Source organism: Silene latifolia, chromosome Y (genome assembly GCF_048544455.1).
Source record: "Silene latifolia isolate original U9 population chromosome Y, ASM4854445v1, whole genome shotgun sequence".
NCBI classification, from domain to species: domain Eukaryota; kingdom Viridiplantae; phylum Streptophyta; class Magnoliopsida; order Caryophyllales; family Caryophyllaceae; genus Silene; species Silene latifolia.
Window position 1 is genome coordinate 264,792,455 of NC_133538.1, and position 24,948 is coordinate 264,817,402.

General features: G+C 40.8%; 1 protein-coding gene and 1 long non-coding RNA gene across 2 annotated transcripts; both read left to right on the forward strand.

Annotated features, from left to right (window-relative positions):
• The first annotated feature begins 16,448 nt into the window (after window positions 1–16,448).
• On the forward strand, window positions 16,449–17,790 carry LOC141630590 (uncharacterized). Its single transcript, XM_074443378.1, has 2 exons — window positions 16,449–16,802; window positions 16,942–17,790. The coding sequence occupies exons 1-2, from the start codon at window positions 16,449–16,451 to the stop codon at window positions 17,788–17,790; spliced, it is 1,203 nt and encodes a 400-aa protein (XP_074299479.1).
• Window positions 17,791–22,311: 4,521 nt separating this feature from the next.
• On the forward strand, window positions 22,312–23,426 carry LOC141626825 (uncharacterized). The gene is made up of 3 exons (XR_012536414.1): window positions 22,312–22,340; window positions 23,084–23,146; window positions 23,245–23,426. It is a non-coding gene; the product is annotated as an uncharacterized LOC141626825 (long non-coding RNA).
• Window positions 23,427–24,948: the final 1,522 nt, after the last annotated feature.

A 24,948-nucleotide genomic window follows, 5' to 3' on the forward strand; every position in this document is an offset into this window, starting at 1 on the left:
GCGATTGAAATAATTCCGGAACGTCAAACGAAATCACAAAATCGTATGCGCATGCATCAATCACACAAAATCAATCAGAAAAATCTTATAATCGTACATTCATTAGAGGATCAACGCCATTGATTATGATCAATTCCGTCAATTTTGTTCGTTGTAGTTTGATAGTTTTCGCGGAATTTTCGATGGTTTTTCGCGGAAGTATTTTGGTGATTTGGAGGGAAAAGTTTTGGAAAGTAGAGAGAGAAAGAGATATTTTGGGTTTTTTGGAAAGTAGAGAGAGAGAGAAAGTTTTGGTGATATCACGTATGGTACATGAAGCAAATACGTATTCCATATTTTTTTGTTTAAAATCCTACTATTGTAGGTCGTTCTCACCGAATAATCGTTCTCACCGGATCCCACCTATATATATATATATATATATATATATATATATATATATATATATATATATATATATATATATAGAGAGAGAGAGAGAGAGAAATGGGTTCTTGTAAGTCCCTTGCATCCATTGAGTCCCTTAGTCCTTATAAGGGCCTTTGGATGAAGGGAATGAATGGTTGAGATTAGATTTCAATGGATGGCTACAAACCAATCAACCCTAATTAGCTCCTCACTAATCATTCATCCCTTATAATCATTTATCTCTCATCAACAAAACCAAAACAAATAAAATACCAATCAAACCAAAAACACAAATCTGAGAAAATTAAAAAAAAAACATCCCTCCGTCCTTCCTTCCACCGCTGACAACCACCACTTACCCCACCACGGCCTTCTCCAAATCTGAGAAAATTAAAAAAAAAAATTTACCCTCCTCTCTTCTTCCTCACCACCACCGAGACCGACCACCTATCCCACCTCCTCACGGCGCCTCTCCCACCACCGACCCCCACCCCAGATCTGCCACCACCCCACCACTCACAACCCACACCCTCACCCCTCACCGAAACCACCACACACCCACCACCACACCGAAACCACCGCACCACCCTTCCCTACCCCAGATCTGCCGCCTGCTGCCTCCCTCCCTCAACCTCTCCTCCTCACTGCCTCACACACCCCCGACACCTCTCCTGCTCACTGCCTCACACCACCCCCGACACCTCTGCAACCACCAGTCTCCTCCTCTCCTCTTTTTGCTGCTCCTTTCTTCTACCACGCACCACCAGAACCCGTTCTTGCCATCCACCGCACCACCTGAAACCGTCTGCTCTTCATCTCTTCTTTTAATTTTGAGATCTCATTTTTTTATTTCTAATCTTGTTTTCTTTTAATTTTTGAGATCTCATTTTAGTTTTATTGTAATACTATGGTTTTCTATGTCTGTGGGTACTCTATCGAGTGGGGCTTACTCTGTCGAGTAAGTAGTTTTTGGCGCAAAATAATAGACTGCCTGTAGGTTACTCGATCGAGTAAGTTGGGGACTCGATCGAGTAAGTCACTTACTCGATCGAGTAAGTGAGTTTTACGAGCTGAGTTTGACGTGTTTTGTTAATGATGCGAGATTATATAAAAAGATGACCGCCACTTTTCTTAATCTCTTTTAACATTCAAAAAAACCTATTTGAGAAGAAGAGGAGTTACGTAAGTTGTTTTCGTCGCATTGTTAACAAATCCCCAAGGCTAGGAGTGTCGGATAATCTTGTTCTTTACGCTGTTGTGATCCTTGTGTCGAGGGTATGCTTTTTATACAATTTTTATAATGTTTTGTTAAAGTTGGTTGAAACCCTAATTGGGTGATATTGGGGGTTTTGGGTGATTTGTATGAATGTGGTAGTAAATTGATCTATGTATGTTATAGGAGGAGGTTTCATTGAGGAAAGATTTTGATTAGCTGCTAACACCGTCTGTGGTGTTTTTTTCCAGGTAGGGTTTCCCTACTCAGTATTAATTAAATGGCATTGTTGGTGTTGATGTTGTTGTTGTTGTTGTTAAGTGATTCTTTTATCGTATTGGCATCGGTTGTTGGTAAGTGTTGTTTGTATACGATGATTGATTGATAGCTGTCTGTGATCTTCGAGGTGCATCCCTGGCTGAGTGGAGTCACTTGCGGGAGTGGCTTTACGCCCTTGATTCGCCTTCTGTGGAACCCGCCTCAGAAGGGATGTGCATATTAATAAACATGGGTTTATCGCTCGATGAAGATGAGCGGGGCTTAGGTGGGAACGGCTGCAGTCCCCCACTGGCGGCGAGGAGTACTTGTTGCGATGGGTACTCTGGCAGGGCTACACACTTTAGTGTGTAGTCAGATATGTGGAGATAGGGTGGAGTTGTGGAGATTGAGATTGTGCGTTTGAGTTGTTTACATTGTGGTTTCATATCAGCTGCTGTTTTTATGTAATTAGTACTGACTCCGTTTAAATGTTTTAAAAATTATGGTGATCCATTTGGGGTGGTGAGCAGTTATTGAGCAAGTATGAGATGATGCGTATGGGATAACTGGGATGATTCGGGATCGCTATGTGTTTATCTTGTGATTTGTGTATCTATATAGTAATGTGTGGTATGAATCGGTGGATGCATGCATGTGGAGGATGGGAGATGTGTAGAGAAAGATAATGATGATGTGATTTTATATGTTGATTGGTTGAAGGCATGAAAGCATGATATTTGATTTATAACGTCGCATGTTAGAAATACGGAAGAAAGTTACTTTTGTTTGAGTATACAAAGAGATACATATATATATATGTTGTTGTTTGTCGTTTTTCATATGAGTATAGATAGTGGGAAGTGTGAGTTTGAACATGCGGGTAGTATACGAGTTTGCATGACTCGATCGAGTGGGGGCGCTCGATCGAGTAGGTGAGTGACTCGATCGAGTAGGGGTAACTCGATCGGGTAGGTAGTTTTCCGTTTCTGGGCAGAAGTTTGTTTTTGGGCACTCGATCGAGTAGGAGAGGGCACTCGATCGAGTGGGGTCAACTCGATTGAGTGTTTGGTTGGCTCGATTATGTATGTTTTAGGGAGCTTTCTGGTCAGATTCTGGAGTCGAGGCACTCGATCGAGTAAGTGGACAACTCGATCGAGTGACCTCGACTCGATCGAGTGGGTTGTAGCACTCGATCTAATACGTGTTGTTCAAGTTGTTTTCGTGTTTTGAGATATGTGATGTGTGTTCATGTTTACCTTTTCTTATATAGTTCCAGGATGCCGCCGAAAAGAAACGCTTTGTATGTTAGGGCTGAAAACATGAGCATTGATGAGATAGTTAAGATGTTGGAGCACCAATATGCTCTTACTGAGGCTTTTAAGAGAGTGGGAAAAGATAGGAGACAGGGCCGGATCACTCCAAGATAAGTGTTCATATAGCGAGATCTAATCCCAAGGAGTACTTGGGAACTGGGGCACCAATTCTGCTGGATAATTGGCATAGGGAGATGGAGAATATTCTCAATCTGGTACATTGTCCTGAGGTGCTTCGAGTGGAACAGGCCGCGTTCTACTTGAGGGAAGCAGGTGGTGAGTGGTGGGACAAGGCTAAGGTGAGTGCTTTGGAGATATATGTGAAACAGGGGTTACCTGCGATACCATGGGGTGAGTTTAAGAATGCTATGAGGCGAGAGTTTGTACCTGAGCATGTGCGTAGTAAGCTGAGGGAGGAGTTCGATGATTTTAAGATGACTTCCGATATGACAGTTGCTGAGTACTATCATAAGTTCAACAAGAAATCTAGGTATGCTGAGGACATGGGGCTGAGCCAAGAGAACTTGGCGTTGAGATTTGAGAAGGGGTTGACACCTAAGATCATGGAGAAGTTACCGGTAGGAGCCCTTACTGATGTTAAGGAGGTGTATGAGCGTGCTGGGAGGGCTGAGAGGTTACTTGAGATGGCCAAGGGAGTCGTGAGAGAGCTTCTGAGAAGAGGAAGGCTGAGAGTGAGGGTGGTGGTCAGTCGAGTTACAAGAAGGGCGGCCATAACCAGGCAAGAGCGTACTCTTCAGGTTTGAGGTTTAGTGCTGAAACTTCTTATGGGCGTGGCCGTGGTGGTGGTAGTAGCAGTTGGGGTATGACTTGTTTTAACTGTGGCGGTATGGGCCATAAGAGGCATGAGTGCACCAGTGCTGTGAGTGGGGGTTTCTAGAGACCGTCGTAAGAGAGTTTCTCTCAGGGTCCTTCGCAGAGTTATGCTAGTAACAGGCCGGCTGGGTCGTAGAATAACCGGGGTGGTCAGAGTAACAACAATGGTGGGGCTAACCGCAATGGCGGTAATTCATATCAGAGACCGACAACGAACAACAACAACCAGGGGTCGACTGCTAAGCCGTCTACCTCAGCTAGTACTGTCCAGGGAGGTGGGCAGAAGACAAGTGGTAAGCTGTTTATGATGGAGAAGAAAGAAGCTGAGGATGATGCTCACGTTATCACCGGTAGTTTTCTTGTTAATGGAGCCTTTACCTTTGTTTTGTTTGATTCGGGAGCGTCACAGTCGTTTGTATCATCGAGTCATGCTAAGCGTTTGGGTTTGAGTGAGTATGAGTCTGTAAAAGAGGAAGTTTTTATACCGTCGGGTGAGTTTGTATCTTGTGGGCGGTTGTATAGATGGGTGTCTATGATAGTTGGGCAGGTTGACCTACCAGTGGACTTAATAGAGTTTCCTTTGGAGGGTTTTGAGAAGATAGTTGATATGGACTGGTTGGGTAAGTACAAGGCTAAGATAGATTGTCATCAAAAGAGGGTTTCTTTGAGAGGTCCTAGGGGGATTAGTGTGTCTTATCGTGGGTTTATTGTCAAACCCAAAGATAAGTTGATTGCAGCAGTGACCTTGAAGTCTTACCTGAGGAAGGGGTGTCCGTTGATCTTGTGCCATATGAGGGATCATCGTATGGAGAGTCCGGCAGTTGAACAGATACCAGTGGTGGGAGAGTTCCAAGATGAGATACCGGGGTTGCCACCGAAGAGGGAGATAGATTTCAGTGTTGAGTTAAAACCGGGGACGGGGCCAATCTCTAAGGCACCGTACCGTATTGGTCCTAAGGAATTAGAGGAGCTGAAGAAACAGCTGGATGATCTGATTGAGAATGGATACATTAGACCTAGTGTATCACCGTGGGGAGCACCAGTCTTATTTATGAAAAAGAAAGATGGGAGTTTGAGAATATGCATCGATTATAGGGAGCTGAACAGAGTTGCGGTGAAAAACAAGTATCCTTTGCCGAGGATAGATGATTTGTTTGACCAGTTGAACGGTGCAGCGGTCTTTTCTAAGATCGATTTGAGGTCGGGTTACCATCAGGTGAAGATTCGGGAGGAGGACATACCGAAGACAGCTTTTACATCGAGGTATGGTCACTATGAGTATGTTGTGATGCCGTTTGGGTTGTCTAATGCACCTGCAGTGTTTATGGATTTGATGAACTGGGTCTTCAGTCAGTTCTTGGATCGGTTTGTTGTGGTCTTTATCGATGATATCTTAGTCTTTTCTAAGACTAAGGAGGAACATGAGGAGCATTTGAGGATAGTGTTACAAACTTTGCGAGACAATCAGCTGTATGCAAAGTTGTCTAAGTGTGAGTTCTGGTTAGAGGAGGTTACTTTTCTGGGGCTTGTGATTTCTATGAAGCGTATTGTTGTGGATCCTGCAAAGATAGAAGCAGTTACTCGGTGGGAAGCACCGAAGAATGTGGCTAAGATCAGGATTTTCTTGGGTTCGGAAGGGTACTATCGACGGTTCGTGAAAGATTTCTCCAAGATATCCAGGCCTATGACAGCTTTGATGAGGAAACAGAACAGGTTTCGTTGGGATAAGAGTTGTGAGATGGCGTTCCAAACCTTAAAGGAGCGTTTGACCACAGCTCCAATCTTAGCTTTACCTGAAAGAAGTGAGAACTTTGAGGTGTATACAGATGCTTCAAAGAATGGGTTGGGTTGTGTGTTGATGCAGAATGGGAAAGTGATTGCTTATGCTTCTAGACAACTGAAGCCTTATGAGGAGAACTATCCGACACATGATCTGGAGTTGGGTGCAGTTGTGTTTGCTCTCAAGATTTGGAGGCACTATCTTTATGGGGCGACCTTTAAGGTGTTTTCAGATCACAAGAGTCTCAAGTACATCTTCACTCAAAAGGAGTTGAACATGAGACAGAGGAGGTGGATGGAGCTGATTAGGGATTATGACATGGATATTATATACCATGAAGGAAAAGCTAATGTGGTTGCAGATGCTTTGAGCAGGAAGAGTGTGCATTGTCTTTGCACAACTATGTCTTAATGAGGTTGAGAGATGAGGTGGGGAAGTTGGGGATCCATATGATACAGAAAGGGGATGCTATAGGGGATTTGACAGTGGAGCCAGATCTTTACGATGATATTAGCAGGAAACAGGTGTTGGATCCTAAGATTGAGGAGTGGAGAGCTGGAGTAGAGAAAGGGACAGTGTCTAGATTCTCTATTCATACATATGGCAGTGTGAGATTTGATGGGAGATGGTGTGTTCCTAGTGATGAGGATTGAAAAAAGATAATCATGACAGAGGCTCATTGCACACCATATTCGGTACATCCAGGCAGTGACAAGCTATATAAAGATTTGAAAAAGACTTTTTGGTGGCCTGGGATGAAGAAGGAAATAGTTGAGTTTGTGGCTCATTGTTTGACATATCAAAGAGTGAAAGGGGAGCAGCGACGACCACAAGGTAAGATTCAGTCTCTTGAGGTACCTGAGTGGAAATAGGAGTCCATTTCTATAGATTTTATAGTGGGTTTGCCGAGGAGTCAGCAGGGTAACAACATGATATGGGTTATAGTGGATCGTCTGACCAAGTCAGCTCATTTTTGCCGATGAAAGATACATGGACCAAGATACAGTTAGCTTTGGCTTATAGGAAGCACGTAATTCATTTGCATGGGGTGCCTAAGGATATAGTGTCCGATAGAGATGCGAGGTTCATATCACGGTTTTGGAAAGAGTTGTAGGAGTTGATGGGAATTACCTAAAAGATGAGTACTGCGTTTCATCCTGCGACAGATGGCCAGACAGAGAGGACCATCAAGACTTTAGAGGACATGTTGCGAGCTTGTGTTATAGATTTTGGTGGTAGCTGGGAGCAGAGGTTAGATTTGATTGAGTTTTCTTATAACAACAGCTATCACACCAGTATAGGCATGGCACCATTTGAAGCTTTATATGGGAGGAGATGTAGGAGTCCGATTTGTTAGGATGATAGAGCTGAGGCAGTGGTTTTGGGGCCAGAGATGGTACTGGAAATGGTTGAACAGGTTAAGCTGATCAAACAAATGATGAGAGCGGCCCAGGATCGACAAAAGAGTTATGCATATTTATACCGTCGTGACATAGAGTTTCAGGTTTGGGACAAGGTTCTTTTGAAATTTTATCCTATGCGTGGGGTCATGAGATTTGGGAAGAAAGGGAAGCTGAGCCAAAAGTTTATAGGACCATATGAGATTTTGGATTGTGTGGGTGTGGTTGCTTATCGGTTAGCTTTACCAGCTGCTTTGGACAGAGTGCATAATGTGTTTCATGTGTCTCAGCTGCGGAAGTATGTGAGTGATCCTTCAGATGTGTTAAATGTAGAGAACATCGAGTTGGATGAGTCCTTATCTTATCTTGAGGTGCCGAAACAGATTCTTAATCGCAAGGTTAGGAAAACTAGACATGGGGAAACGGTCTTGCTTCAGGTTCTTTGGTCTAACCATGAGGTTGAGGAGGCTACTTGGGAGGCGGAGGAGGCTATAAGGGAGCGGTATCCGTCTCTTTTTGATCAAGTATGTATGGTTACGGGGACATAACCATGTTTCTTTTAAGGGGGTAGGAGATGGTCGCATAGAGTTTTTGCATGTTTTATGTTGGTTTAGTACAGTTAGTAGTTGTTTTGAGTCGGGTAGAGTGTTGTTTGGGAGGTGTGTTTTGAGTTTTGTTTTGAGTTTTATTTTGAGTTTCGGTCATGTTGTTGTGTCGGGAGGAAGTTAGTATGTTTTGTTTTTGTTTGTGGGTTGAACTTCGGGGACGAAGATTTTTTTTTTAAGGAAGGAAGAATGTAGGTTTTCTATGTCTGTGGATACTCTATCGAGTGGGGCTTACTCTGTCGATTAAGTGGTTTTTGACGCAAAACAGTTGACTGCCTGTAGGGTACTCGATCGAGTAAGTTGGGGACTCGATCGAGTAAGGGGCACTCGATCGAGTAAGTCACTTACTCGATCGAGTAAGTGAGTTTTACGGGCTAAGTTTGACGGGTTTTGTTAATGGTGCGAGATTAATATAAAAAGATGGCCGTCACTTTTCTTAATCTCTTTTAACATTCAAAAAAACCTATTTGAGAAGAAGAGGAGTTACGTAAGTTGTTTTCGTCGCATTGTTAACAAATCTCCAAGGCTAGGAGTGTCGGATCATCTTGTTCTTTACGCCGTTGTGATCCTTGTGTCGTGGGTAGGGTTTTTATAAAAATTTTATAATGTTTTGTTAAAGTTGGTGATGCCCGTCGTTGTGCACCAAAGATAAATTTATAATTCCTAACTACAACTATAGATAGCGGTAGCAGGGTCAAACCACAAAGAGGCTGATGTAATTATTAGTTGTCTAATTTCAGTCTAAGGTAACGATTATGTGGGGGTTGTTTGAATTGGTCTATAACTAATGAGCAATAAACTAAAGAAATGTATAAAATCAAATTTAAAAGGAGTACTAAGATGATTGGTTCATTGTAGTTTCGGCAGCAGCATACTAAGTAGGTCTGAAATAAACACATGAGGCGGGAAAACAAGAGGTCCTCTCGGTCCACTCTCAACAAGTAGCGTCTTTCGACCTCGCTATGGGTCCCTAATATCACTACTACTGACTCTCATCCTGAAAAGTGACTAAAAATCTAAACTTTACCTATCTTTCGATCTTAGCATAGTTTAGTCATTTTAATTGGTAGTCTAACAACTTTCCCTATCTTTCGATCTAATGGGTCGGTCATTTCTTGAACATTCAACTAGTCGCGTGCACTCGATTCGTCAAATATAGAATTTAAATCAATTAAAACGAAGCAAAACCTCACGTGGCCAGTCGATCGACCAGGGTGTGCGGTCGATCGACCATGGCACGACTCAGGTCGTACTATTCTACTGCCGCTTAATCTACAGATTTCCTACATCCTAGCACGAGGTATTTAGCTACTCATTTTATTGGTAAAAACAACAACAAGATTAACGAAATAAACTACTGAATTCATGCTTAAATTAACGAAACAAAAGATTAGCATAAAACGATAATTATGGCTTCAGGAAACTAATCTATCAATCCTAGCTACGAACGAAATAAAGCAATAAAACTGAAATAATGAACAAAGGAATACCAGTAGAAGAATTGCAGGAAGAAAAGCACGAACGAAAGAAATTGTATTGAATGATTCAACTCGAAAACCAAACCCTAATTAATAATAAATTAAAACTGGATGCAAGCTCAATGAAAACTGAATACCTAAAGCTTAATGTCAGGTCACGTTATATAGGAATCTAACATAACAAATTATCCCTCAACCTACAATACATTGGGCTTTCTTATTCTCGATCTTTTAATTCACGTCTGAAATAGCTGCTTGGTCGATCGACCGCACAAGGCAGTCGATCGACTGAGGTATGCTAAACAGGAGTTCCTGTAAGTCGGGCTCTGGTCGATCGACCATAGGGTCCAGTCGATAGACTAGAGTAGCTGATAATCCGCTTTTAATTCTTCATAAAGTTGTCTTTCAAGCTTCGAAACGCGCACCAAGTTCATCTCTCGAGTCTCTACTTCATGTCAAATGCAATGCAAGGTACTCAGGGACGGATTTAGCTCAATATCTACTCATTTCCGCATAAATCTGCAATATTACATAAAAATACGAAAGTAGACGAAATGGGGCAAATAGTAGCATAAACTACACAAATGAGCTCTAAAATGCGTGTAAAATGGGGTGTAAAACATCATATTTAAGACACGCATCAGTTGGTTGAAACCCTAATTGGGTGATATTGGGGGTTTTGGGTGATTTCTATGAATGTGGTAGTAATTCTATGTATGTATGTTATAGAAGGAGGTTTCATTGAGGAAAGATTCTGATTAGCTGCTAAGACCGTCTGTGGTGTTTGCTTTCTAGGTAAGCTTTCCCTACTCAGTATTAATTAAATGGCATTGTTGGTGTTGATGTTGTTGTCGTTATTGTTGATTGATTCTTTTATCGTATTGGCATCGGTTGTTGGTAAATGTTGTTTGTATACAATGATTGATTGTTAAGTGTCTGTGATCTTCAGGTGCGTCCCTGGCTGAGTCGAGTCACTTGCGGGAGTGGCTTCACGCCCTTAATTTGCCTTCTGTGGAACCCACCACGGAAGGGATGTGCACATTAATGAACATGGGTTTATCGCTCGATGGAGATGAGCGGGGCTTAGGTGGGAACGTGTGACACCTCTATACTCCAAGTGCCTTACCAGGACCACTCAGGTATAAGAATGTCACCATCTCGGTTTCCCGAGGCAATGATCATCAAAAGACAATAAAGAAACAATACTTAAATAGTATAAAGTTTAGGTGATTACAATCCAAAAACCAAAGTAATAAAATATGTATACATGTTCTCAAAACCAAATGTCTAACAACTACTCAAAACTACAGCGGAAGACTCTATCATCTCGTGGTGACACATCCCAGCTAGCCCATATGTCTCGACTCATACCTGCTCAACAACTGATCACCATCTCCGAATGGATCACCATAGTTTTTCAAAACAAAGACGGGGTCAGTAATAATCACACAAATATATATAATAACAAAAAGACAGAAACCAACACAGCTCAATCGTCACATAACCCAAACTCCAAAATCAACTCCTCATCACTGACTACACACTAAAGTGTGTAGCCCTGCCAGAGTACCCATCGCAACAGGTTAATCCACACCGCCAGTGGGGGACCGCAGCCGTTCCCACCTAAGCCCCGCTCATCTCCATTGAGCTATAAACCCAAATCCATTAATGTGCACATCCCTTCTATGGCAGGTTCCACAGAAGGCGAATAATGGGCGTGAAGCCACTCCCGCAAGTGACTCCACTCAGCCAGGGACACACCCCGAAGAACACAGACAGATATAATCAATCGCAATCATCATCAGTAACCAATTCCAACAACCGTCACAATACGAGTATGATACTATACAACAACCACAACCAACAACCAACACATTATGTGATTAATACTGAGTAGGGAAACCCTACCTGGAATGCAACACAAGGCACGATCTCAACAATTTTGTATCAAAATCTCTCTTCTACGAATCCTCCTCCTAACATACAATCATATAATTACTAACAATACAATAACCAACAAAAAACCCCAATCCCCCAAATTAGGGTTTAAACAAACTTAACTAATTACTATAAAATTGGTACGTAGATCTTACCCTCGACGCAAGGATCAAAAAGATGCAATGAACGATGAAATCCGACCTCTCAAGCTCCGGAATTTGTCAATAACACGGATGATGCAAAGAACGTAGGTTGAATCTCCTTTTTATAGTTATTAGGTTTGTAAAAGTGTATTATGAAGGTGACGGAAATATTTATATATTAATCCGTGTTATTAACAAATCCCGTCGAATTATCACCCGTTAACCGAGCTACTCGATCGAGTAACTGACGTACTCGATCGAGAGTATCCAAGCTACTCGATCGAGTACCCTACAGACATAATACTGTTTCTAAAATCAAAACACCCATACTCGATAGAGTAAGTCCCACTCGATAGAGTACCCAAAGACTCATAAAACCGTAGTATTACAGTCTTCCCTCCTTAAAAAAGAACTTCGTCCCCGAAGTTCAAATAACAACAAAATAAAAACATACTACCACACTCTCGACACAACAACCAAAACAAAATGCAACATAAAAACTCCGACACATACTACCAACCAAAGTCAACCCGACTCAACCACTATTAAATATACCAAAACAATTTAAGAAAGATGCAAAAACTCTTCGCGATCATCTCCTACCCCCCTAGAAGAAACAAGGTTACGTCCCCGTAACCATACATACCTGATCAAAAAGGAACGGGTAACGGTCTCTCATGGCCTCCTCTGCCTCCCATGTAGCTTCCTCAACCTCATGATTGGACCAAAGGATCTTAAGCAAGACTGTCTTACCATGTCTAGTCTTCCTAACCTTCCGGTCAAGAATTTGCTTAGGCACCTCAAGGTAAGACAAGGACTCATCTAGCTCTATGCTCTCTGCCTCTAACAAATGTGACCGATCACTCACATACTTGCGCAGCTGAGATACATAAAACACGTTATGTACCCTATCCAAAGAAGACGGTAAAGCCAAACGATAAGCAACCTCTCCAACCCGGTCTAGGATCTCATATGGTCCTATGAACTTCTGACTCAGCTTACCTTTCTTCCCAAATCTCATAACCCCACGTATAGGAGACACTTTCAGAAGAACCTTGTCCCCAACCTGAAACTCTATATCCCGGCGACGTAGATCTGCATAACTCTTTTGCCTATCCTGAGCTGCTCTCCTCCTCTCCCTGATCATCTTAATCTGCTCAACCATCTCATGTACCATCTCTGGTCCTAAAACCACTGCCTCAGCACTGTTGTCCCAAGAAATCGGACTCCTACATCTCCTCCCATATAAAGCCTCAAATGGCGCCATGCCAATACTAGTGTGATAGTTGTTGTTGTAGGAAAACTCAATCAAATCTAACCTCAGTTCCCAGGTACCACCAAATGTTGTACTCATCTTCAACGTCGTTCCCAAAGATTCCTGCAACTCTTTCCAAAACCTTGAGATAAACCTCGCATCTCTGTCAGATACTATGTCTTTAGGCACCCCATGTAACCGTAGCACATTCTTCCGATAGGCCATATCTAATTGTGCTTTAGTCCATGTATCCTTCATTGGCACGAAATGAGCTGACTTGGTCAGTCGATTCACTATAACCCATATCATGTTGTTACCCTGCTGACTCTTTGGCAAACCCACGATAAAATCCATATAAATGGATTCCCACTTCCACTCAGGTACCTCAAGAGACTGAATCTTACCTTGTGGTCGTCTTTGTTCCCCTTTAACTCTCTAGCATGTCAAACAACGGGCCACGAACTCAGCAGTTTCTTTCTTCATCCCAGGCCACCAAAACATCTTCTTTAAATCCTTGTAGAGCTTGTCACCACTTGGATGTACCGAATATGGTGTACAATGTGCCTCTGTCATGGTTGTCTTTTTCAGCTCCTCATCATTAGGGACACACCACCTCCCATCAAACCTTAAACTACCATCGGTATAAATAGAGAATCTAGACACTGTCCCTTTCTCTACTCCAGCTCTCTACTCCACCATCTTAGGATCCAACGCCTGTTTACCTCGAATGTCATCATAAAGATCGGGCTGTACTATCAAATCTCCCATGGCATCCCCTTTCTGGATCATATGTATCCCAAACTTCCCAACCTCATCTCTCAACCTCATCAAAGATATAGTTGTGCACAAGGAATATACACTCTTCCTGCTCAAAGCATCTGCCACTACATTGGCTTTCCCTTCATGGTAGATAATATCCATGTCATAATCGCCAATCAACTCCATCCACCTCCTATGTCTCATGTTCAACTCCTTTTGAGTGAAGATGTACTTGAGACTCTTGTGATCTAAAAATACCTTAAAGGTCGCCCCATAAAGGTAATGTCTCCAAATCTTGAGAGCAAACACAAATGCACCCAACTCCAGATCGTGTGTAGGATAGTTCTCCTCATAAGGCTTCAATTTTCTAGAAGCATAGGCAATTACTTTACCATTCTGCATCAACACAAATCCCAACCCATTCTTTGAGGCATTTTTATAGACCTTAAAGTTCTCACTCCCTTTAGGCAATGCTAAGATTGGGGCTGTGGTCAAACGCTCATTTAATGTTTGGAACGTTGTTCACAACTCGCATCCCAACGAAACATGTTCTCTTTCCTCATCAAAGCCGTCATAGGTCTAGCAATCTTAGAGAAATCTTTCACGAACCGTCTGTAATATCCAGCTAAACCCAAGAAACTCCTGATCTCAGCTACGTTCTTTGGTTCTTCCCACTTGGTAAATGCCTCAATCTTTACAGGATCTACAGCTACCCCTTCCTTTGAAATCACATGCCCCAAAAAGGCAACTAACTCTAACCAGAACTCACACTTGGACAACTTGGCATACAACTCATGCTCCCTCAAAGTCTGCGACACAATCCTGAGATGCTCCTCATGCTCCTCCTTAGTCTTAGAATAGACTAAGATGTCATCGATGAAAACCACTATAAACTTGTCCAAAAACTGACTGAAGACTATGTTCATCAAATCCATAAACACAGCAGGTGCATTAGATAACCCAAACGGCATCACCACATACTCATAATGGCCATACCTCGACGTGAAAGCTGTCTTTGGTATGTCCTCCTCTCTAATCTTAACCTGATGGTACCCCGATCTCAGATCAATCTTGGAAAAGACTGTTGCACCATTCAACTGATCAAACAGGTCATCTACCCTTGTCAAAGGATACTTGTTCTTCATCGTCACTCGGTTCAGCTCCCTGTAATCTATGCACAACCTCAAACTCCCATCTTTCTTTTTCACGAAAAGAACTGGTGCTCCCCACGGTGATACACTAGGTCTAATGTATCCCCTCCCTATTAGATCATCTAACTGCTTCCTGAGCTCCTCCAACTCCTTAGGACCCATCCGGTATGGTGCCTTAGAGATTGGCTCAGTCCCCGGTTTTAGCACAACACTGAAATCTATCTCCCTCTTCGGTGGCAACCCCGGAATCTCTTCTGGAAAGACATCTGAAAACTCTCCTACCACTGGTATCTAATCAACTGTCGGACTCTCTATCCGGTCATCTCTCACATAGCACAAGATCATCGGGCACCCCTTCCTCAGATAGGATTTCAAGGTTACAGCTGCAATCAACTTAACTTTGGGTTTGACAACAAACCCACGATAAGACACACTAATGCCCTTAGGACCTCTCAGAGACACTCTCTTTTGATGACAGTCTATCTTAGCTTTGTACTTTCCTAACCAATCCATCCCGACTATCATCTCAAAACCGTCTAAAGGAAACTCTAGCAAATCTACAGGTAGATCAACTTGCCCAAATATCATAGATATATCCCTAAACAACCTCCCACATGTTACAGACTCTCCCGAAGGTATGAAAACTTTCTCACTTATAGACTCATATTCTCTCAAACCCAACTGTTTAACATGACTCGAATATACAAACGACTGAGACGCCCCCGAATCAAACAAAACAAAGGTGTGAACACCATTAACAAGAAAAGTACCAGTGATAACATCTGCGTCGTCCTCAGCTTCTTGTTTCTCTATCATAAACAGCTTTCCACTGGTCTTCTGTCCACCTCCTTGGACAGTACTGGCTGAGGTAGTCGGCTTAGCACCCGACCCCTGGTTGTTGTTGTTATTTGTAGCAGGCTTCTGATAAGAATTACCGCCATTGCGGTTACCTCCCCCGTTGCTGCTCTGACCTCCCCGATTATTCCATGACCCAGCTGGTCTGTTGCTCGCAAAACTCTGTGCCGGCCCCTGAGAAAAACTCCCCTGTCCCGACCTCTAGAAACCCCCGCTCACCGCACTGGTACACTCATGTCTCTTGTGGCCTACACCACCACAATTAAAACAGATCATTCCCCAGCTGCTGCTACTGTTCCCACGGCCACGCCCATAGGAAGCCCCTGTACTAAACCCCGAACAAGATGAATATGCTCTGAAATTATTGTACTGTTATTGTGGTGTTATTCTTCTGTTATTCTCACGCTACTCTAATTTTCTCATTATTCTAATGTACCCCATTGTTATTCCATGTTACTCTTATGTTATTCAATATTACCTACTCTTGTTCCAAAACCGAGTCAAAACAAAGTTAAATGAAAGTAAATCGATTTTGAATCAAATAAAAAGGGCTAATCAAGTTGACAAATGAGAGTAACCGGACTATTCGGTTAGGATAATTGTCTCGCAACTACTTACTCCCTAAGTGACCTAACTTATCAAACATAAGAAAAATTACAAAATAAAAGTGATAATTCCCTAAAAATACCCAGAATCAAAGCATTAACTTTCTGTGAAAATCACTAATCACTTAATTAGAAAAGAATTACATGAACTTGAACATGCATCAAATGAGTTGGCTTGGCATCGGAGTTGATCATCGGAGTGACTTGGGTTGGCATCGGAGTTGATCATTACCGGTTCACATCACTATCTGTGTAAAGTTTGTTTACAAACATGCTACTTGGCTTAGTTTGTTTTAATTGTAAAAAGGAAACCGTTGTTTTGTTTGTAATGAACCAAGAGGAGACAGGGATTGAGAACATTAAAACCTTACAATTTTGATTCTGTTGTATTTTCGATTGCTTAGTTATTCTACTGACAATCCTAAGTTTCACTTCCATCCTCTATGTAAACCTATGAAACTGTCCCACCTTATTTTCGCGGATGATCTTTTGTTGTTTAGTAAGGGTGATGCTGCATCTATGATGACTTTGCTTAGATCTTTCTCAACTTTTTCCAAGACAACAGGGCTTAACATGAGCAAGGGAAAGTCAAATGCTTATTTTAATGGGGTCCAGGCTGGTCTGAAGCAGGAAATCCTTCAAATCTCAGGAATGGTAGAGGGAAGTTTGCCTTTCAGGAACCTAGGGGTCCCCATTAAAACTACTAGATTAAGTGTTCTTGACTGCAAGCCCTTAATTGATAAAGTGGTTGCCAAAATAAGGGGTCTGGGGGCAAGGAAACTATCCTACGCAGGAAGACTGGTCCTGGTAAAGGCTGTCCTAAAAACACTTCACAACTACTGGGCTACTATGTTTATCTTACCTAGTGGAGTCATAACTCGAATTGAATCCATTTGTAGGAATTTTCTTTCGGATGGAGGAGTGGACTTCATTAGATCCCCCTTAGTGTCTTGGGAAAAAAGCCTGTAAACCAACATCTGAAGGAGGTTTGGGGCTCAAGAATGAGGTGGTCTGGAATAGGGCAGCAATAAGGAAGCTCGTATGGCGGATTGCTACTAAATCTGACCACCTGTGGGTCAGATGGGTTAACCATATCTACATAAAAGGGCAAAACTGGGAGACGTATAATCCCCCTACCAACTCAAGTTGGTATTGGAAGAGGATTTGTAGGGTCAAGACGCTACTCAGTGAGGCTTATGAACAAGATTTATGGGTTCATCAGCATCACAAAGTGTACACCATTGCTAAAGGATATGATTTCTTAAGGGACAAAGGTCAGGAGGTGTCATGGCAAGGACTGGTTTGGAACAAATGGTCCGTCCCAAAACACAGTTTCTTTGCTTGGGTTTATCATCACAACAACTTGAACACGATGGAAAAATTATATAGAGTGAATATAAGTGAAGAGGATACCTGTTTGATCTGCAGAAAAGGCACAGAATCGAGGGATCATTTATTCTTCAGCTGTCCTTACAGTAGGAGGGTGGTTACGAAGGTAGGAGAGTGGCTTGGTATCCAGATTCCATCCTATGATCTTATTTCCTGGATATTAGTTGCTACGGGATCCAAGCTCAGGAAAGGCGTGGTTAACGCAGTCATTAATGCATGTCTATACCACCTTTGGCAACAACGAAATCAGAGTAGGATTGATCTGACTCTGAATCATCCGTGCACAGTAGCGAGCCGAATAATAGAGGAGATGCAGAATAGAGTTATGGCAATCATCAAACAACCGATAAAGGAGAAGGATAGGAGCTTTGTTAGCCGGATTGAGAGAAGAGGAAGGAGCTCATGAAGGAATGTCAATGGAAATGAGGATTAGGGGAGATGATAGGGTTGGATTTCATCTGATTTGTTTGTAAGGATAAGAGTAGCTATCGGTTTCCATCCAGTTTTGTTGTCTTGTGAGTTAGTTGGGCTTTCACACGGCCCAAATATAACTCGTGTATGGTTACAATCTTTTATTTTATTAATATACTTACCTTTACCAAAAAAAAAGTATTTGTTGATTTCGCGCAGGATTCTTGTTGGATACTCAAACTGAATAGTTTTCTTTTAATAAAGTGAATCTGAAGGCACAAGATTTTCTGGGTAGAAAATTCAACTTAATGGTAACATTCAGAATGTGTATGTTTCATATGGCTTTACCGCTCCCTTTTCAGGTTCACTGTTTACCTTTTCGACATTTTGTTCTCATTTGCTTCCGTTGTTCCTTTCTGCCTAGTTATGTTTCATTTGCTTTGAACCGTGTTATGCATCCTGATATTTAGAGATACTCGGAGTTTCGAGTAGGCGCATAATTAGGTCCACATCCACATTCAGCATGCAGGTGATAGCTTTGCAAGAGCAGGCATTCAATCCTGTGATATCGGTAATAATTCAGACTCCTAACAGCCTCATTTGACTCTGATGCCCACTGCAGTACTCTACTAGCCGATACAAACTACAATTAGAGACAGGTATCTCCTACTTATGCACTAACTCACCAGGTTTTCAGCGTATATGTAATCGCCAAATCGCCAATGATGCCTGGAACCCAAGCGTACAAGTTGTAAGAACCAGCACGTATTTCTTTAATCAGGAAACGTCCATTTTCATCTGCTGACTCCAAAATTGATATCCCTGACAGCAGGGACGAAGCTAGACTAAAATTATGACCGGGGCCGATATCCATTTCGTTATTCACGTATCTTTGATTTCAAATCATTATTTTAGCAGTTTCGATATATTTAGTTTTACTAAACATACAATTAATATATATTTTATTCTATGTATATATCTATTAAATTTTATATTTGTTTTTTCAACAAACTTAATTACTCCATATTTTATGTAGAGCGTTTTTTATCTATACAATGAAATAAATCCAGAACATAAATGCTAATAAACTTGTTTTAGGACGGTTCTATTATAACTTTTATTATAAATTAAGGTGAGACTAATTAATTAAAGTCATACAATAATCACTAATAGAGTAAAATAATAATTGTTTACTAATAGGACCAATCCCAATGACAAAAATGGTTCCATACTTTGTAATTACAAAGGTCCTTGTTGACGTTAAAATATAATAGGTCGAGTCGTTGAGACTTGAGAGCGGATTATAATCGACGCTCGAGTCGTTGAGGACGGAGTATAATCGACGCTTAATAAGAAAATTGTAAAAGGAAAAAAGAACAAAAAAACAAAAGCAAATGTTAAATATAATAGGTCGAGTCGTTGAGGGTCAATAATCAGCGCTCGAGTCGTTGAGGGCGGAGTATAATGGACGGTTCATAAGAAAAAATTGTAAAAGGAAAAAAAAAGCACAAAACATAAGCTAAAAAAGGTGCTTCCGTGAGTCGAACATACGGCCGTTAGAGAAGTAGTCCAAGCGTGAAGTTGTTAACCATTTTGCTACTATAAACTATTGTTCCATTTATTACAATGTATTAATTATACTTTAAAAGGTCACCTGGGCCATGGCCCGTTCGGCCATACCCGAGCTTCGTCAGCATCAAAACATATTCGAGCACATCAAGTCATCAAAGAAGCTAAGCTTTCATTTTCATGTCTTCGAAGCTAACCTTATTCTCGGTTTGCCACAATCCCGCATCACACTTAATGTCAACCAACAACGACCAGCGGTCTGAAGCGGAGTTACTCTACAACCTCTATAACAACACCAACCTGTCTCGCTCTCCCTCAAACTCGCTCACAGGGGCGGAACTGGGCTGGGGCTTCTTGGGCTGAAGCCCGACATACTTTCCAGAAAAAAAAAAATTAAAATACAAACACGCTGTACATCACAGGACGACCACAAGTGACAACTCCAAAGTCCAAACCTTTGACATTATGTTTCTAATTCCGATCGAAGTCAGTCTTGACGGCACCGATTCTGATTCCGACCGACCACCAGTCCACCATTGACGTCGCCGGTACTGATTCCGACCACCATCGAGTCGTTGTGGTAATTTCTACTCAAATTGTTCATTATTTTTCTTTTGTAATTCAATTATACATTTATACCTTTATACTTCTCAAATCCTCAATGATAGATTTCCCAAAATCAAATTAGACATAATATATCACATGAATATGAATCCATGATTTTATGTACTGCAATTAAATTGTTGAATTGTTGAATTGCTGCTTTGTTGGATTTGGGAACGGGATCATGGGATGACCGGAATCCGGATGCTATATAAAATTATAAAGTTGCAGCCTTCATTGATAATTGGTGACTTAAACACTTGTAGCTTTCATTCATTTATTCAATTTATTCTATTATGAATTGGTAATTGGTTGTAGTTCATTATTGATTGTTTAGGGTATAGGATTAGATAACTGAGATTTTCAGTTGCAGTTTTGGACAGTAGTTTTAAAAGGAGGAATGGCGATTGGTCACAGCTAATACACTAATACGACAAAACTACACTAATACGGCTGACCTGCAAATGGTCGATAGTACAAAAGAGGATCAGAGGAAGGGGTTTCTCCTCAATACTCAGTAATCAGTAGGCAGTGGTTTCAGAAAATTGAATACTCTATTACCGTCTTAGATATCAGTAGTGGATTCTTCATTTGTTTTATACAACTTTACATATTTAATTCGTATTTAATTGTTTGATTCAATATAAAATTTAGGGCGTGTGTGCCCCATGTTTTTTTTGGCTCCTAATGTGTACGACTAGTTAAAATTTCTATATAAAATATAAAATTTTATAACTTTAATTTTAGCCCGGGGTAATTGCGATTTCTGGTTCCGCCCCTGCTCGCTCACCTCCTTCAATCCTCACCTCACCCAGAGGTTCGTGTCATGGCAGCCGTCCTCCTTCGCAAGCTGCTCACTCGCGACGACTCGTTCATCTACATAAATAAAATACACGACTACACGAGTTTTGTATTAAAGCTCAAAAACTAAGCTCACTCTAATAGTCCCTCGCTTCTCTTCATATTTCTCTTTCAAAAAACCATTGAAGAACACAATGACGAAGCAACACCCAAGCTGGTCTCCTTACGATTTCAATGGAGGCTATGTATATGTTTTTCCGTGGTTTTTTCTTTGATCTTGAATCTTATTATTATTATTATAAGTTGATTGATTGATTGATTATAAATAAAATTGACGAAATTAATTTGGGGGAAAACATGTACATGTATGTAGAACATGTGTTGCAGTAACATCATCTGATTATTGCGTCATCGTCGCGGATACTCATATGTCCACCGGTTACAACATTCTCATCGATTCAATCGCTCTTTTTCATCGAATCAATCGCTCTTCTTCATCTTCATTTATCGATCGACGCCATGATTTTGTTGAATTAAATGAATTCGAGGGAAAAAAAATCGAAGATGTTTTGATTATTTTAACACTGATTTGAAGGTGTTTATGTTTGAGAATCAATTACACAGCCAATTTGAAAATTAGCGGACTGTTAAAAGAAAATATGAAGATTTTTTTAGAGAGAGAAGGTTAAAGCAGCAAATGACGGAAGTTGAAGATGAATTTTTGTAGTATTGGGTTGACTTTGTTTTATTTTTAGATTAAATCTCAGCCGTGGATTTTTCTTATCTAGTGGTCCAGATTTGTGAGCATAAACTCACCATAAGAACCAAACTCACGAGTTCCCGCATTTCTCTCTCTCTCTTCTCTCTCTCTCTCTATATATATATATAAATATGATCTCGTGCGAACTTAAAGTTCGATGCGAACTGTGCGAACTAATTTAAACACTCCCATATGAAAGATAATTAACAGGTCCACGTTTCATTTCTCAATATAGACTCATCTTCCCAAGAGTCAACTACCCTCCTCTACTAATCTCCTCCCCTTCCCCGCAGTAAACTCTCGCCGGAGACGGAGGTCCGGCCACCGTTCATATTCCAGATCTCCGACGACAAGCCACACATGAGACTTTCCTCTCTCGTCCCAACCTCTTCATTTTCTGATGCCATCGACGAGCAACACCAAGCCGCCACCACCTCGCCTCCATGAACCAACCACTTACCAGATCTTGTGCAATTTCATTTTGTTTTTGTTAGATCTAGCATTTAGATTTAGAATTTTGAAGAAAAAAATAAGATTAATGAGTGAAGCACAACTAACTCTGGCGTAATGTTCGGATGCGATGGTCGCCGATGAATATAATGGTGAAAGGCATTACTTTGCTGACACATTACTTGGATTGTTGACTTGATTAAGTTTTCAGAGTGAATGTTGAAATATCAATCTCGAAGTTTAGTAAACTGCTTTTGCAAATGAATGTGGATTGAAGTTATAGTATTTCTTTGTCAAGATGTGGATCTTGTATATCTTGTGATCAGGCATGGGTGATAAACTCGATATCCCTGTTTTACCTGGTAAAATATTCATCTTTCTTAGATTTATTTCAGTTTATGTTTGCTTTATTTTATTCCTTGAAAACAAATTCGCTCAAGCATGTGTTCTAGTTGACTTCAGAAATTAAGGCATTATATTATTGATTGAACATTCTATTCTTTGTCATGAAATGCAAGTATGACTCTTTTCCCATCTTTATGTGTTTTGGCCGATGAATGGTTTTGTATCTAGTACTGTAAATTTCGGTTATTTTGCTGATAATCTTATACAGAAGATAGATCATGCGAACCTAACCCAACCTGGACTGACCCGACTCAAACCCATAGTACTTTTTTATGTAGGATTGACGTCTCTAATCTATTTGATCCGACAGAAAACAACTCGACACAAAAACACCCCACCACGATAGATGCCTGTGAAACAGAAGCCTGAATACATATGACCTCAAAACGACCTTACATGTGAGCTGATGCTCCTTATTTAAACCATTCCCTTAATGATTGTGCATCCGATATGGCACAGCCAGAATAACCAATTAAGCTACATATCACAAAAGCAAGTATTTCCAATGGCTACTGCAATACATAAATTCACTAATGTTTTACAATGTTGTCTGATGTCTGATGTGCTACTTTTTTTTTGTCCTTTTTGGTTGTTTGTTAGAACAAACTGAAGATATTCGAAGGTTTTTCGTAATAAACAAAAGGCGGAAAATGATGTCTTGCTCTAATCTCTAACAATCTACTGTCATATTATGTGCCAGTTTCAGTTGACATCAAGGACGACACCGTAACTCTCATGGACTGCCGACTATCTTATGCCTAAGGTAACATCTGAAATAGCATTCATTGTTCCACCAAAGAAAGATTTCGTTCATTTTTATATTAACACCGAAAGGAAAATATACAATTTCATCTATTACAGGCTGATGGAAGTTGCGGAATGGTAGCAGGGGAGAGTTACAGTACTACTTTTCAGTGGACTAATGCTAGCATTGCTAAGTCGCTGCAGAAGGCAAGTTTGTTGGATGCTTAATTCATAAACACTGATGCACCATATTGTTGTTGTTTGATGCCGCTACTATGTTAGTTCATTTCTAATATATGTTTCTAGGGGTTGTTGAATTGATATCTATCTGTTTTCACTTTGCCTTATCTTGGTCAACTAAGTGGGTTCACTCGGCGCCCCTAGGGTGTCTTTTTGTCTTGCGGCCTTTCAAATGCAAAAAATAAGGACAGCGGATTCGCATAATCCAACCCTAAACCCTTTTCCGTCCCGTTTTAAGATACTCCCCCCTACTTCTGATCCCGTCCCCAAAAAAGGGTTCACTCGGCCCCCTAGGGTGTCTTTTGCTCGCTAGATACACACCTTCAGCTAGCTAGATACACCTTACTCAGTAGCTAGATACATACTTTAAGTTAACTAGATACACTTTAGTCAGTTGCTAGATACACAACTCAAGCTAGCTAGATACACTTTAGTCAGTTGCTAGATCCACACCTTTGGGTAGCTAGATACACTTTTGTCTGTTGCTAGATACACTTTATTCAGTAGCTAGATACATAACTTAAGTTAACTAGATATACTTTTGTCAGTTGCTAAATGCACATCCCATGCATCTTAAGCTAATTGCATCACTTTACAATTCATTGTTAATTGTCTCTTAGAAGCATTCATTAAACTAATCTTTGGGTTTTTGCAGGTGTGCTCTGAGGAATGAGCTAGCCTTATATGTACAGAGTGCACCAACAAGCTTGATCCACGATAATTTGTAAAGACAATTAGTGATGCCTGAGAGGAACTAATACAGCAGAGTTAACTAAACTGTAAATAATGTGCCTAACTGCATACTTCGGAAAGCATATTAAACAGTTTATTGCTTTTGAGAAGGTATAATATGCTTGTTAATCACTAAAAGTGTTACTTTGGGCTATGTATGACGTTTCAAATGGTGCTGCCCCAACTGCCAGATACTTGCGAATATAATATTAGTCGTTTTGACGGTTCCGAGTTTAAATTTGCAAGGCGAGACGCAAATCGAGCTGTATACATTGTTTAGCCTAAGTACAATGTAAGTCTGTAAGCATAGACTGTTTGTTGATTTTAGACAATTAATAGCAGTTTGTCTTCGGTTAAAAAATAGTGTTGCTCTGAGCATTTAGTTTTCTAAAGTAAATTATTCTTTTGTCGATTGTTTAAAAATTTCTAGGAAAATTTGATCTTCCGTATAATACATACATTAATTATATCCCAGGATAGACGGACGGAAAAGGCATAGTTTTGGGATCCTTTTACTCAGTAGCTAGATACATACTTTAAGTTAACTATCTTTTGAAGTGTGATGTTTTATAATTATAAATTATAGTTGTCATAGATACATCCATTAATATCCCAGGATACACTTGTCAAAAAAAAAAAAAAAAAATATCCCAGGATACACAAATCAATTTGTGTATCTGAGTTAATAATATGTGTATCTGAATTAGTAATAAAGTGCATCTCGCTTATGAGATGGCCATTATGCATTATGTGTAAGCAAATCCCTGCATTGTTGATAATCAACTTTCTTAGAATCAAGTGTTGCTAAACACTAGGAGCAGAATGATTGATTTGGGTTAATGACAGCTC